This window comes from Cotesia glomerata, linkage group LG1 (assembly GCF_020080835.1).
Source record: "Cotesia glomerata isolate CgM1 linkage group LG1, MPM_Cglom_v2.3, whole genome shotgun sequence".
Classification (NCBI taxonomy): Eukaryota; Metazoa; Arthropoda; class Insecta; order Hymenoptera; family Braconidae; genus Cotesia; species Cotesia glomerata.
Window position 1 is genome coordinate 27071526 of NC_058158.1, and position 15461 is coordinate 27086986.

At 28.5% G+C, this 15461-nt stretch overlaps 1 protein-coding gene across 2 annotated transcripts in view; it reads right to left on the reverse strand.

Moving 5' to 3' along the window:
• Nucleotides 1–340: 340 nt before the first annotated feature.
• LOC123263919 (homeobox protein Nkx-2.4-like) overlaps nucleotides 341–15461 on the reverse strand; it is a 30119-nt gene continuing 14998 nt past the window's right edge. For both annotated transcript variants that reach the window (XM_044726966.1, XM_044726973.1), the window contains exons 3-4: nucleotides 10236–10322; nucleotides 341–2631 (exon numbers count right to left, since the gene is read on the reverse strand). In XM_044726966.1, the coding sequence (XP_044582901.1) occupies nucleotides 2293–2631; nucleotides 10236–10322 (426 nt within the window). In that variant the 3' untranslated portion in view covers nucleotides 341–2292. The remainder of the gene's footprint in view (nucleotides 2632–10235; nucleotides 10323–15461) is intronic.

Here is a 15461-nt window from a genome sequence, read left to right on the forward strand (position 1 = left end):
ATATTTTTTTTTGCTAAGTAATAATAAAACATTAAAAAAATTGACAGAAAATTATTTCTTTATCACTGTTAAAAAAAAAATCTATTTACAATACAAATGGTTAAATAAAAAAAATATAAGTAATTGATAAATGGTATGTTTTTGAAGTTTGAGATATAAAGCAGAATATGTACCAGCTATTGAATCGAGAAGATCGGCTTACCTTTTGGTATAATCGCAAACGGATTGTTGTTGGGGAGTTGATGATATTTGACAGGGGTTTCCATGGTACTTTCGAAGTAACCAAGAGAAGGCTTTTTGTATTGTTCTGACTCGTCAGTATATAAAAACGCGCAAAATGTAATGAAACATTCTTAGTTTTATTGGCATTGTGGAGCTAGTACAATCAATAATACGCAGAAGGATTTCAGTATTTGATTCATTCCTCAAATAGTACAAATATAATAATCAATAATCATAAACTATAAATAATTGCTATAAATTAAATGAATAAAATGATAACATTTATACCATGCATAAGCATTGTTCTATCCGTATTAGTATTATTTTTATTAATATCTCTTTTTTGTTTTTAATTATTTACAAAACTTTATTATAATTATAATAATAATAGAAATAGAAATAATAATAATCATCATAATCATAATAATAATAATATTAATAATTTCTACTAGTTTCATTTTTACCCTCACATTCTCTACCCACTATATTATGAATTATTATTTAATTTTATTTTAATTATTTGTTTCTCTTTTTATTTTAATTGTTATATTAATATATCAATAATTATTTAATTTTCTAACATTACTTGTATAACACCACATCACATAATCAAATTTTAAAAATTCGTTGGTACGTCGAGAATAATCTCCACTAAGTATTCTCGAGTGGGACGAGGGTTTTTATATTTACATGTCTTCTCTTATTCTTATTCATCACCATATTCCAAATAAAAAAAAAAAATTAAACTTTTTATGTGCCCGATTTTTACTGCATACATGAGGTCCTAAGAAAAAATATTTTTAAAATAAAACAAAAATATTTTTTCTTTTCCGAATTACATTTATTCGAATCCCTTCGTACCTCATATATCCAGTTTCATTGATTCATAATTTCTTATCCCTTCAATACTTTATTCTATATGACACTTCTTTCACAAGCTAATTTTACTTATATATACATCATATGTAATCACCAATTTAGTTACACTATTTTATTTATTTTAAATAAAAATAATCATGGACATTTTTAGAGATGTTAACAATAACATCATTTTAAATAATTGTTTTTAAAATTCCTCTATAATAAGGAACAATTTTAATTGAGTCTATTACATACATTCTCTTTAATCGTTGATTGATGAGAGTTTTTGATATGTACACGGAAAAAACGCAGTAGCTGTAGCAAGCCTTTTTTTCGTACCTACAAAACTAATCTCTTTAAATTAAGCTTTTTGTTACATTTACAAAACTTATATTTGAACAATTAAAATTAATAACAAAGTACTATTAATTTGAGGTTTTTACCCTCACGTAACTTCAATTTCAAATAAGTAAATATAATGTATTTGGAAAAAAATACTTGATATAAATATAAACATACAGAAAAAAAAATTTACTTGATTCGAGAAAACTATAAAGAAAAATTTATACCACAACTGAAGGGGTTAAAAAAATTTATTGATAAAAGTATTGAGTATTCTTTTAACTAATAAATATAATAACACAGAACTACTTGCCGTTATAACTACAATTTTTCTTGCGTGTATATCAAAAAATTGTAATATTTACCTGAATAAAAATAATAATCTTACATCATCGGTATTTTCCACGTTAAGTCTACACCTATTACTTTGATCCAAGTATATATATTTTATAAACTCTCTTAAAAATTCATCCAATAAAATTTTTTTCTCTTTAGTATACATAATTTTAAAAAATAAAAATAATCACTGGTAAAACCTATATCACCGCAATTGATTAATATTTAATTCAATAACTTTACAATTTCTGATGCTTTCAAATTGATATTACATAAAAAAATTAATTTAAACTTTCACCGGTTTGAAAATTTTTACAAATATGTTTTAGACTTTTCGATTTAAATTTTTACAATATAATAACATACTTATAGATTAAAAGGGACAAATGCTTAATTGGGAATTGGTGATTTTTATATTTACGGGCTATCATCTGGAATAGCATACCACGCTGCCGGATCCGCGGCGAGGGCCCAGGGGCCTGCGACGGAGGGATTGGCGTAGGCCGCTGCCCCCGCCGCGGATGGCGCGCACTACCAAGCTCTACCCTGAAGCGGTAAGTAAGCCCCGCACTGGGCTTGTTGTTGTTGTTGCATGCCTTGTTGAGCACCGGCCCTTGTATAAGAACAGTGCTGGAGACTTTGGCTAGAGGACATTACATGGCTAACACCGACAACTGAATGATGGGAGACACTTGCCCCATGGTGAGTACCATGAGGACTTGATGCTGCTGTCATATGAGGTGCCGGACTCGCTAATGCAGCACTTGGTCCACCTCGACTGCCTTCATTTCCACCACCTCCACCGCTGCCACAAGGTTTGCCGTCCTTCACAAGTACTGGAACTGCTACCCGACGAGGTGAACTGGCACTCTGTAATCAGATTTATTTTTATTTTAAAACTTTTTACTGAGACTTTTTTTTTTTATCAACAAATATTTATAATCATTTCCAAGTAAAATTTTTCTTTAATTTAAAAGATGGAAAACGTCGATTCAAGATAATACCAGCCTATTTAAAATATCACGTCATTTTAAATGAGACAATCATTTTATTTTTTTAATTATTATTATAATTTATAAATATTTCGTTAAAATTTTAGTTTAAAAAATTATAATTAATACCAAACTATTGTGCCTATCATTCAACATACTGAACTTTCTTGATTCAGTGTAAAAATATCATTTTTTATTTACTTTATACAGTCTTTATGAATTTTGCTATAGTATTTTATCTAAATATCGAAAATCGACATTCAATATCGGTCAACAACAATCTTTCGATGCTTAATAAAAAATCCAACTTTTCTCTTTTATTTTATAATAATCATATTTGTTAAGTTTTTAATAAGCTAATTAATTTTTTTTTTAATTTTATTAATTTACATAAAAAAATATAAAAAAATTTTGTTAAAAAAAAAAAACTCAAAATTTAAAATTGAAAAAATAAGAATTTGATTTTTTCATATTTTTTTTTCTTTTTAAATTAAATTTTAAGAAAAAAAATGACTCCATAACTTCAAAATTATGATGAGTTAGGTAATCGGGAGTTTTTTTTTTTTAATTTTTTTAACACTTTCCATTACTTTTTTTTTTATTTTCAAAAATTCATATCTTACAAACTTTGAGAAATGGACTGAAAATTTACAGGCAAGCTCCTTTTGATTTATACAAAAAGATGTAAAAAATTCAGGTGAATAAAAAAATATGAAATGACCCATATACACCATATAAATGTGAATAAAAGATGATGTATAGAGAATTGAATATATAAAGTTGTCACAATCAGTAGGCGATTTTTAAAAGTTTGCTTGAAAATATTAAGTGACGTCAAGCAATAAAAATATAATAAACGAAATAAAATAAAACAGTTGGCTAGCAATAGAACGTTTATCGTGTGCCAAGCAAACAAAACGTGGGCGCGCATGTAAATAAATCTATACCTAAAAGAGAAACGATCCAGCATATATGTGTATAAAAACGACGTACTGAAATTTTTCTTCAAGGAGACGAATCATCTCATTAAGAATAAATACAGGTGGCTACCGTCATACAAGACCGCTTCGTAATTTCTTTTTCTTAGTCTTTGTCTATCGTACTTACGATATTTTCTTACTCACAGCTTCTCTCTTTTTTTTTTCTCCAACATATACATACATATATACATACATACATAACATAGCGTAGCCGTTAGTCCCATACCAATGGTATGCCAAACAGAAGCCCGAGCACGCTACATCAACGTCTGTACCTGTGGAACCCGGTGGACCACTCAGCTGTATCAACATCGAGTACATGACATTCCTCTTCGATCTCTTCGCTCCCGCTGCGCTCTAATAACAACTCTGTTTACTGATGTGAGCTGGGTGACGATGCCACGATGACCATTTTATGCTTATTCTCACATTATTTATACACGTATCGTGTATTTGATTATCCATCAATTATATATTTCGACATTTTTTTACTATTATTATTATTATCATTTTTTCTTTTATTATTTTTCTCATGGCATATACTGCGGTTGAGCTTTTATAAATATATTTATATTTATACTACTTATACCGCAGACTTAACCTCGCGAGCATTTAATCTTTTAAATATATTTGAATATTTTATTTTACGTAAATAAAAGTTTTTTTCTCTCAGTATAAGAAAAAATACACACTTTCTTGTAACTATGCGTTACCACTAAAAAAATACTATTTTTAATATTGTTTTTTTGCACATAAATATTTAGTTTCTGATAATCTATTTTTTAAAAATTATTCTGCAGAAAATAATAAGATAATTTCCTTAAAGTCTTAGGACATTGAAATTTTTTTAATTTTTTACGATGTGCCATATGTACTCAATAAGGAATATTTTTCTTCCGATCAGGATACAGCGTATTATCGATCGAATTCGATGGTCAATAAAAGTATGTATTGTAAGGATCAGTATCGTTTGTTCAGTCCATACTGTTAGAACAAAAACTTTTGTGAGTGAAAAAATAACATACTTTTGATGAGTATCTTCAATTTTTAAATCAATTAAATTTTTTTAAAAAAAAGTTTAACTTTGACCATTTTTATTGAAGCATTTATTAAAATTTGATTCCTTTTTTTCTTTACTCAATTTTATGCTTTATGTTATAGAAAATTTTTATTCAAGAATTTTTTGTCATGATTCAAGACAATCAAATTCTTCAAAATTATTTTTTTGGTCTAAGAATATTTCTCGTGATTAAAATTAACTTTTTCTTAAGTGCATGATTTAAGATGATCAAACACTCTCGAAAAATATGTTCTTGGTTCTAGATTTTTTTTCTTGAATCAAATTCATTTTTCAATCAGTGCACTGATGAAAAATTAAACTTGATTCAAAAGAAAAAATCTTGAATCAAGAATACCATTTTGAAGAAAATAATTTTCTTGAGTCAAGAGGAAAAATTCTTGAATTGAGAATAATTTCTTGACTTAAGAATTTTTTCTCTTGACTCAAGAAAATGATTTTCTTCAAAATGGTACTCTTGGCTCGAGATCTTTTTTCTTGAATCAAGTTAAATTTTTTATCAGTGTGTTAATATATATTTTTATGATATAAGACATTATCTAATAATTCTAAAATATATACTAGTATGCTGCATTATAATAAGAAACTAAATTTTTAGCAATGATAAATTTCTAATGAAAAAAATTTTTTGATTATTGCATGATGATACACTTTTTATGTATACAATAATTTTAATATCTCAACGATATTTGATAGAATTATGTATATACATAGAAATAAAATTAACTTGATTCAAGAGAAAAATTCTTGAAAAATAAAATTTATTTAAATCGAGAAAAATTTATCAGATCAAGAACTTTTTCTACTTAGATCAAGACGATGAAATTCTTAAAAATGATTTTTTTGATTCAAGAGTTTTCTTCTTGAATCAAGTTGATTTTTTTCCTGTGTAACATGACACAGTCAAAACTAAATAAGATTTATTATCAAATCAGAGAGTAGTTGTCACATTTACGATTCAAAAGAGAAGAAATAAGTGCATAAGCATAGCAATGCACTTGAAGTTGACAGATTGATGATTACGTTAAATGTATGACGGTCCGCGCGCGTCACGCGTCATGCCACTTTAGTCACTTGAACGCGTGTTAAACGATATCCGGCGAAAATGACCGTGGTCTGTAAAGTGAGTGATAAGTATCAATATACACACACACATGCGTATATATATAGTACTGATTTATCTTGCGTGAAAATTTATTCATTAAGTACGAGGTTATATTACCATATACGTAACAGATTAGCTTTGTAATTATTTAATGTCCTAAATATTCAAAATATCACGTTTTTAGTTTTCTTTTTATTTTACAGTAAGTTGATTGCAGAGTGGATAAATTAGAAAATAATATGATTTTTGGAAGCAAAAAAAATATACTAGTGAGAAAAATACAAAGTTTATCGCCAGCTGCTGAACGCGACTGTACCTACGGCAAGATGGCGACGGAAGGCTCTTAACGGAGGCTGTTTCCTCACCCTCTTCATCCCTCTCACAACAACTCGTGGCTCTTTCTCTTTTTTCCTCATCTCTGTACGTTAAGTTACGTTCGTTCACTCGCTTGCCTCTCGGTACTTGAGATTTTTTTACCTCCTGCAAGTACGTGAAGAGCAGGAGGGAGAGTTGAACGGAATAAAACGAAGAAAAAAATAAAATAAAAGAACGGGAAAAAAAATTGAAAATCTGAGCACTGCAAACTAGTACACGTCGTCATCGATCGCTGTTAGCACACGATCATATTCTACCTCCCTATTTTTTATTTTATTTATTTAGATTTTTTTTTTATTATTATAAAAAATATCTATGATTGTGTGTGGATCATTTTAAATTTCACGAACGTGCATACAAATTCTGTGCATCTCTTAAAAATTTAAGATAGTTGAATTATCAAAGACACCTTTATGTTTACATATTGAATCATCATACATATTTAGATGGATATTATATCGAAAAGGATAAGTTGATGATCATGAATGATAAAAAAAACTTAATTCAAAAGTTATACACAATTTTGAGATGTACTTCACTTCATGGCTCGATGATAGGAGCACCATTCAAATGCTTATACTACTTTAGGAAGAAGTACACTTTAGTAATACCAACCATGAAAGTTGGATATCTGAGCGATTTTTGATACGAAAGTATATATAATTCCTGATCACTAATAGTTTAGTAAACTTTTTTCATAAGTGTTTGACTTGTACATCTATCTATCAATGTAACAGAATCTATCGACGTCATTTTTACAGACTTCAACACATCCGATAAGTTGGAAAATTTGTACACGCATTAAGGGCCGATGATAATACTATAATTTGATAACTTTATCCTAGTGTCCCGATCAAAGGATCATCAGGATCTTCAGGATAGAAAAAATAACTAATTTTACAGGTTAAATATAAACTATTCATACGATTGTCAATTTTGTCCTTTTTTTAATTAAGGAATAGTATATTGTGTGACTAGGGATGAAACAAAACGATTTCAGACCAGAGTGAAGTTGCCTGCCCGAGCGAAGCGAGGGCTGGCATCACTCGGTCTGAAATCGTGTTTCATCCCGCGTCACACATTATATTTTTCATATAAGTTGCATTAAAAATGCTAGTTTCAATGTCTGGAGCCAACCAGAACTAGATAGTTTCAGACGAACAGCGAAAATACCATTTTATTATGAAACTTATAATAAAATAGAAAGTAATAGTTTATTTTTTACCAAACATTATTCGTAAATTGACAAGTTTTCTTTTATCATTCTTATTTATGCCTAATAACAGAATTATAATATGTCAGTACAGTTAATGGTTAGAATGACAATTATAAAGGTATAAAATAAACAAACAATTGATAGGATTGAAAATAAAGCTGCAACTTCACCTCGCGGACAGAAAATCGTCATTTTCTGTCCGCCGGGAAGAAATAATTGATACCTGCCCGGCACAGTCGCATTGGTCTGAAATTGTCTAGTTTCGGTTGGCTCAACAGGCATTGAAACTCACATTTTCAATGCAGGTTATATGAAAAATATTTTAATCTACCATTTTTGGTTTCTAATTAGATTAAAAAATTTTTAAGTAAATTATAGTTTAAAAAACTAAAAAGTACGCTTTGATAGTAAACTAAATTTAAAAGTAGATTATAATTTTCAATGTTGCAACATGTAAATATATTATTGATAGATAGTGGTCAATACAGCTAATAAAAATTTTTCTTGATTTAAGTGAACTTTACTGGATTAAAAAACTTTTCGTCTTTTGGAGAATGAATCCCTTCAAAATTATTTTCTTGGTTCAAAAATTTTTCTCTTGATTCAAGTTAATTTTTTTTTCAGTGTATTAGTGCTGTTCAACATAAGTCATGTTAAAAAGTAAAAGTCCTGATAGCCTTGAAATAAAATCATGAATAAAAAATTTGTATGAATAAAAAAAGTATGCGACTAAACGCAACGAGTCATAACCATTATTTTAATCCAGTAAGATATCACATGGTAATTATTACTATTACGATGATATAATTTATACAGTGTCTTCGCGAGCCGAAAAAATTCTCAAGGTAGCATTATTATACGTACTGCCTAAATATTTGCATAAATCCGTTGTATGAATATATATCCTTCTATATAGCTTATTGAACATAACTATATCCTGATATAATAAAAGTAATAGTATAAAAATAATTGTACAATTTATATTATATTAAATGAAAGTGATCATAATTAGTTGAATAGCCAAATTGGGGTATAATAGAGTGGCTAGGTTTAGCAGTCATGTAAACGGAACGCCTCTGGCAAAGAGGGTCGTAACGAAGTTGAAAACACAATCGTGTTATACGAAGGCGGAGATCGGCAATTGCACGTATCGCTGAGCTTGATCAAGATAAAGCCAGTCGGCGTAAACAAAGCCTACGGTCCGGAATTGAAATCTAAGTTGTGGGGGGATACATATATTTATAGGAAGGAAAACGCACACACGCCAGGAATACTAACAAGTAAATTATGGGGCGGCTGTTCACTCGGGCGCGTAAGGCTATGTTGATCGGACCGCTGATATACCTTTTTCATACTATGTACTACATACTACATACATATATGTGTGTAGACAACCATTCATATGATTAGTACATAATTCTGTTTATAGATTTTAACTGTACTGATCGATCTAAAATGTTTATCCTGACACTTTTACTTCAAATAGAATATTGTATAATGATAAATGAATGATGCTTGACAATAACTGCTTTCACTTTGTGATTATTGTAATAACCATGTTGACGACATTTATATCTGTAAGATGGATCTCATCTCCGCTTTTTATCGATTTAATAAACTTTGTGAAATAAAAGCTTTTGAAGAAGATTTTTATAAGAAGAACGTTATTGTCAATTTATGCTGTCAATATACAGATTCAGTAGAATATCTTTATGTATTAAATGATATATATTCGTTTTTTATTTTATTCTTATGATAAAATCATTCGATAATGTATGCTTAGGGTTGATGCGTGCTTCTGCATATACACTTAGGCTACATCTGCGTTATCGGTATGATCTTCTTGTGATTTTGCAGGCAGTGAATTCAATAGAAGCCACATTTGTTCTCATTTATTTTTCGTTTTATATTTGTCTATCGTGTGGAATATATCAAACTTTATAAACGTTTTATTATCGATGACACAATGAAAGATCAATTTTTTCATTGTTACTTATCTTTATCATTTTATTCAAGAGGTTTTATGATGATAAGGAAGATATTTTTAACTTTATATATGTACCTATTGGTTTTTCTATTCAATGAATTTTATATGTTTTTGAAGATATTCTGGCGTATTTTACAATCACCTGTTTAACCCTTTGAATTTAATTTTATTGTGTGTATATCATTAATAATTGTACTAATACATAGTCAAAATTTTTTACTAAAACAAAATTAAAATATCAAAATTAATCACATAAGTACACATTTCTTCTCTCTAAACACGAATTAGTGAAAATTCACTGGAATAAGTGAATATTCACTAATTCTAAGTGCCAATCGAACCACAGTGGTTCGATTGGCACTTGGAAAAAGTGAATATTCACTTATTCCAGTGAATTTTCACTAATTCATGTTTAGAGAGTTCTGAACAAATAATTAAAAAGTTTACTTGATTTAATCAAATTTTTTTTGAGTAAATGTATTTACGGAACAAAATTTTTTTTTTTTTTATAGAATTTAATATAAAATTCTAAAATTTGTATGTTTAAATGTATCTCGAATGAGTTCGAGAAAAAAATGATATAACTTCCATCATTTCGATAAAAAATATTGAAATATTTATTCGGGTAGAATTAATAGTATGTAAATAATACATGAAACCTCTTGATCTGAAATTCTTCATATTCTAATGAATATTTTTATCATCACTAAAATTAATAATTTATAAATTAAAGATATTTACTTGATTTTGTGCATTTTGTTCTGCCATCGCTTTCTCCTTGGCTTGTCTTTTGCATTTATACCGATGATTTTGGAACCAAATTTTAACCTGAAACACAATATCAAACTTATTAAAAAATACGATTATGATAATGTTGTACGTAGAAAATTATACATAATACACGTAGTATATACAACCATTGTCAGGTAAAAACGTACGTTATTTTTCTAGGACTGACATTTTTGACAAGATGATTCGAGGTAGTTTCTATACTTTTGACATTTTTACACCGTAAGCCTATAATCCACATTTCATTTTATACTCCTGTAAATGTACCTTGTTATTTTTTCCTGATTAAATTCTATGCTCCATTTAATTTTTAAATTTTTATTTGTACATACAATTTTTGTGTTGAGTATAACTTTTTTTTTCTTTAATATTTATATTTAAAATTTTTTTCTTTTTTGAAAGAATGTCTCGAAATTCAAAAATTTTAAGTATAATTATACTGTCTATTAAACTTGAAACAAAGAAGTTTAAGTGTAAAAAAAATTGATATTGTACATCATTATTATTATGCGCTTAAATGCACTAATTGACAAATTTTAGTAAAAATTACTCAGTAAAATTAGTTTTTCGCTTTTGTAGCTATAAAATAAAAATGACAAAAGTAGTCACTGCTGTCTGATGAGAAAAAACTTTAAGTGCAGCATTACTTAAAATATAATATTTGTATCCAAAAAAGAATGAATGGCATAAATTCAACAAGTTTTAACGATCATTCGTGCGCGGAATCGTATATGCGCTCTCTGCTTTTTAGCGGTCCTTCCATATATAGTTGCTCTCTGCTTAAAACCGCTTTTACGGCAATTGAACGCGATTAGGGAAGCCTAGCGTGTGGACATGGGAATCGGATCAACATCTGCTTATGACAGGGCGGTGTTATAATCCCACATTACTTCAGCATCACAATGATTAATCCACGGGATTTAAGTTCATCCTATCCGTCGGCAAGACAAAATCATTCATTGTTTATCATTTTAGCTTTTCGTTTAGGTATTCAACCAAAATGATACTCTCGACTCAATATATTTTATATCCTTTATATTATTGTGTGATTAATCTTAAAACCATATACTAGTGGTTGAAGATGTGTTAAATTTATCTTTACTTATTTTTTTTTTAATACTTGGTGTAGAGTTTTATAATCAAAAAATTGATTATTAAAATTTATATGTAATTAGTTTTGTGACTTAATTACTATGATCAGCGCAGAAAATTGTTGAAAGTACAATTTTATAAAAAATTAAATAGTGAATCATTTTTGAATCTCAAATATTTTAATAATTTATCTTTTGTGTTAAATATAAAATGCAAAATCTTAAAAATTAAAAAACTTATTTTTTAAATTTCAATTTTATAAATAAACTTTTAAAAAGATTTTATAATTAACTTTGCTATAAAGATAATAAATTATCGTTTTTATTTGAATTGAAAATGAATGAAAAATTAATAAAAATAATATAGATTCAAATAATAAAGTGAAAAAAAAATTTCCCAACGGCCACCATATGCTGGTAAGCTTCAAGTGGTTGAAACTCGCTTTTGGTCTGTTCACTCTAGTACTTCTGGTAGTTATGTATGCTATTGTCTCCCAAATCCACCTCGAAAACTTAACCAAAGTACTCAGAGTCATAAGCGTTCAGTTAAATGGACCATGAGTTAAGGATCAAAAGTTCTTTTTAATAATTTTAATATTATCGAACTAGCATATTCACTCATTGTATCTCATCCATCCTCTTAATTAAATACATATGGTCAAATCATATGCTTCAAATTTTTAATACAACTCCGACTTGAGGAACTATTTCACTATGCTAACAATAAGTGAAATTTAGAAATGGTAGTAGTAAAAGTGTTCTCAGCATCATCTCTTTTAGCCTGCAAGATACCTGCCAATGTTTACTCTGCACAGCAGGAGACGCGCCGGCCTATTAAGTTTGCTCAAAAATCAGGACTGAAAGCCTCGATTAACTTCTCACTAACGTTTATTCTACTAAAGTCAGACAAATAGACAAACGAAACGCCTACGAGAAATATTTTAACGTTTTTCTGTGCCTGATGGTGTTGTTTTTAAAAAATTAACTTGACACACAGATGACTCTTCGCTAATAGAGGGTATATAAGCTGCTGTGAAAACATTTTGTCTGGTGGCCATCATTAAATTTAATCCTATGTAATTACTACAACATGTCAAAAAGCTGTGGAATTAATAAGTTTCGATATTAATATTCATGTTATACCCAAATTTTTTAATTTTTGTTATTGAAAGGTGTATATGAATAAATTACTCACCACCAAAATTTAAAGTAGATTCTATGTCCAAAGTTCATACTGCACAGTAAATAATTTTTCGTCATTGCGTCAAAAAAAAAGATTGAGTAAAAAAATTTTATGTTAAATAATATTTAACATTTTTATGCGTTAATTTGATATAATTATGTTTAATTATAAATTAAGAAAAATGTAAAATATTAAAGTATACTTTATATATGAATAGTTTCCACTCCCATATTTTTCTTTAATTACACTTATTTTCATCGAGAAAAACTGTACTTTTGTTGCATTTTTACAGAGTAAAGAAAAACTTACAAATAAAATTTCTCGTTCATAAATGGAAATTTTCAAAAAAGCCCTCCGTTATCGTAGAAGGTAGACTTATAAATAATTAATCGAATATTAAAATATTTTTTGTGACTTTTTATTTGTTTAGAAGAAATTTATGGAACTTCAATACAAAAGAACGCCTCTTAAGATGGAAATTTTCTTACACAAACTCGTTTTTACTATGTAGCTTTATCAATTCTCTATTTACAATAAAAAATTTAGTACATCAAAAAAATTTGATGTATAAATATTTTACATCATGTGTATCGTTATGAGTACAAGAAGCGAATTCAAAAACTAATTTCTTAAAAACAGTGCAGAGAATTGATTTTAAATTTTAGTGGCGAGCAATTTATTACCTACACATCTTCTGATAATGCAAAATTTTTTTAATTTTTGTGTCATACACTGTAAAAAAAGCGGTGTTAAAATGGACTCATTTTAACACCGCTATGTAACACCTGTGTATTAACACCGGTGCTCTTTTGCGGTGTTAAAAATCCGGTGTTAAACCGGTGTAATATCGGTGTTAAACCGATGTAATACCGGTGTAACAGTAGAATAAATTTACACCGTATTGGAGTATGAATATTACGTGATCCATAAAACACAATTAATATTCAATATTTATCAAAATGAGACAAGTAACATTTATTTAAGAATTTTCAATTTATAAAATTACGCAGAAATCGATTTAATTAATGTTATACAACAAGTTAAATAGTATTTACAATATTAAATGTTTAGGAACAATATAATAATTATTTTTATCGTAACCATGATGTTTCTCACAATATAATGGATGTTTTAAACATGACAAATCTACAGCTGTGCAAAAATAAATTATCTATATGAAAATCATTTAAAAAACGTTCAAAATTGTCGTAAAAATGTTTCAAATTTGTTGTGAAAACACTCTAAAACTGTCCAAAAAATGTTCCAAAATTGACTCAAAAATATCCGAAAAATGTCTCAAAAGTATTCAAAATTTGTTCTCAAATAGTTAAAAAAATGTTTTAAGATTATTCAAAAAAGGTTCCACATAAGATTTAAGGATAAAATTTTAACTAAACTGCTTCAAATAAATTGCATTGATTCTAAAATTATCTTAGAAGTATTCCGAAAATCTTAAAAAAAATACTTAAAAGTTATGAAATAATTACTAAAATCCACTATTTTAGAGTTTCCGATTATCTATATGATGTCCTAAAATTGTCCTTTAATAATGGTGTTAAAGTAACACGGATCGAAAATTTACACCGAGAATTTCACACCATTATTTCACACTACACGGCCATGTAAAGTGCTCTGGGTCCATTTTTACTTCGAAATTTTTTACAGTGTATTTATTTTAATCAAAAACTTTTATCTACTTTATATTTTATTATTTTAAACTTTCTAAATTAAATATTAACTTTTTTTTGATTATTTATCTTTAATTATTAAACATAAAAAGTTTAATTATAAAAATTGTGTTACTTAAAATATTATCAACATCGGAAAATTTATAACACCGATTTAACACCGAAAAAAAATATTTACACCGCGACCGGTGTGACTGCTACACCGATTTCGGTGTTGAATTTAACACCGGAATTTTTATCACCGTACACCGCATGGACTCACACCGGTTTTTTTTACAGTGTATGAATGTAAATATCAAAACTCCTTAATTGCTATGCTAATACACAATGTAGTATAATATTATCAAAAATATTGATAAATATAAATCTAAACTAATGAAACCATAATTAGCAATGAGTTGATGTATAAATCAATAGAACCATTAATCAAAACGCAGGTGGTTGAATAATGTTATTGGAGAGATGAGTAGCTGTTGGAAATGTTCAACAGCCAATACTAATGTCAATTCAAGTTATAGCATTACCAGAGTATGTATTGGCATACATAGATATACGTATGTAGGCAACCAAGTGGATGCAATTGATCAAGTTAGTCTAACGTAGTTATACTGTGGCTACATCGGTTGATAGGGGGTTGACGTTATAAGCATCAGGGGTTTATCTATATCGCACACCCTCATCGTTACTTGACGCGGTCTCCTCGGGCAATTGAACCCACCGCCAACTTGCGACACATTACTGTCGTTATACTAGACTTGTGCATGTACACACCACCCTAATTCTTACTCTGGATGCCCCGGGCATGAAGACTTCGTGCTCTGTGCACTACAATTCAAATCAAAAAGGGGCTAGTTGGTTGGTTGTTCGTGTTCACCTACCGAAACAATAATCGTTTGTTCTGACGACGGTGAGACTTGTTGTTTTTCTTTACTCAAAATACCAAGCTCGTTACTGCGAAAATATTTGTCATTCCGGTGTGGTTGTTAACTCCGATAGTTAACTCTCTCTCTATCATGGATAAGAGTACCATTATTAGTATATAAATATATAGAGAATATTTCTTGGGGCGTGAATTATTTTGGCATGTCAAGAAATTAACTAAGAATGTGATACGTCAATGTTTTTATACCAAGTTTTAGGTATGATATATGTTGTGATTATTGATTATTCTTTATTTATTTAGTTAATAGAAGAGTGTCTTTGAGATAACAAAGTA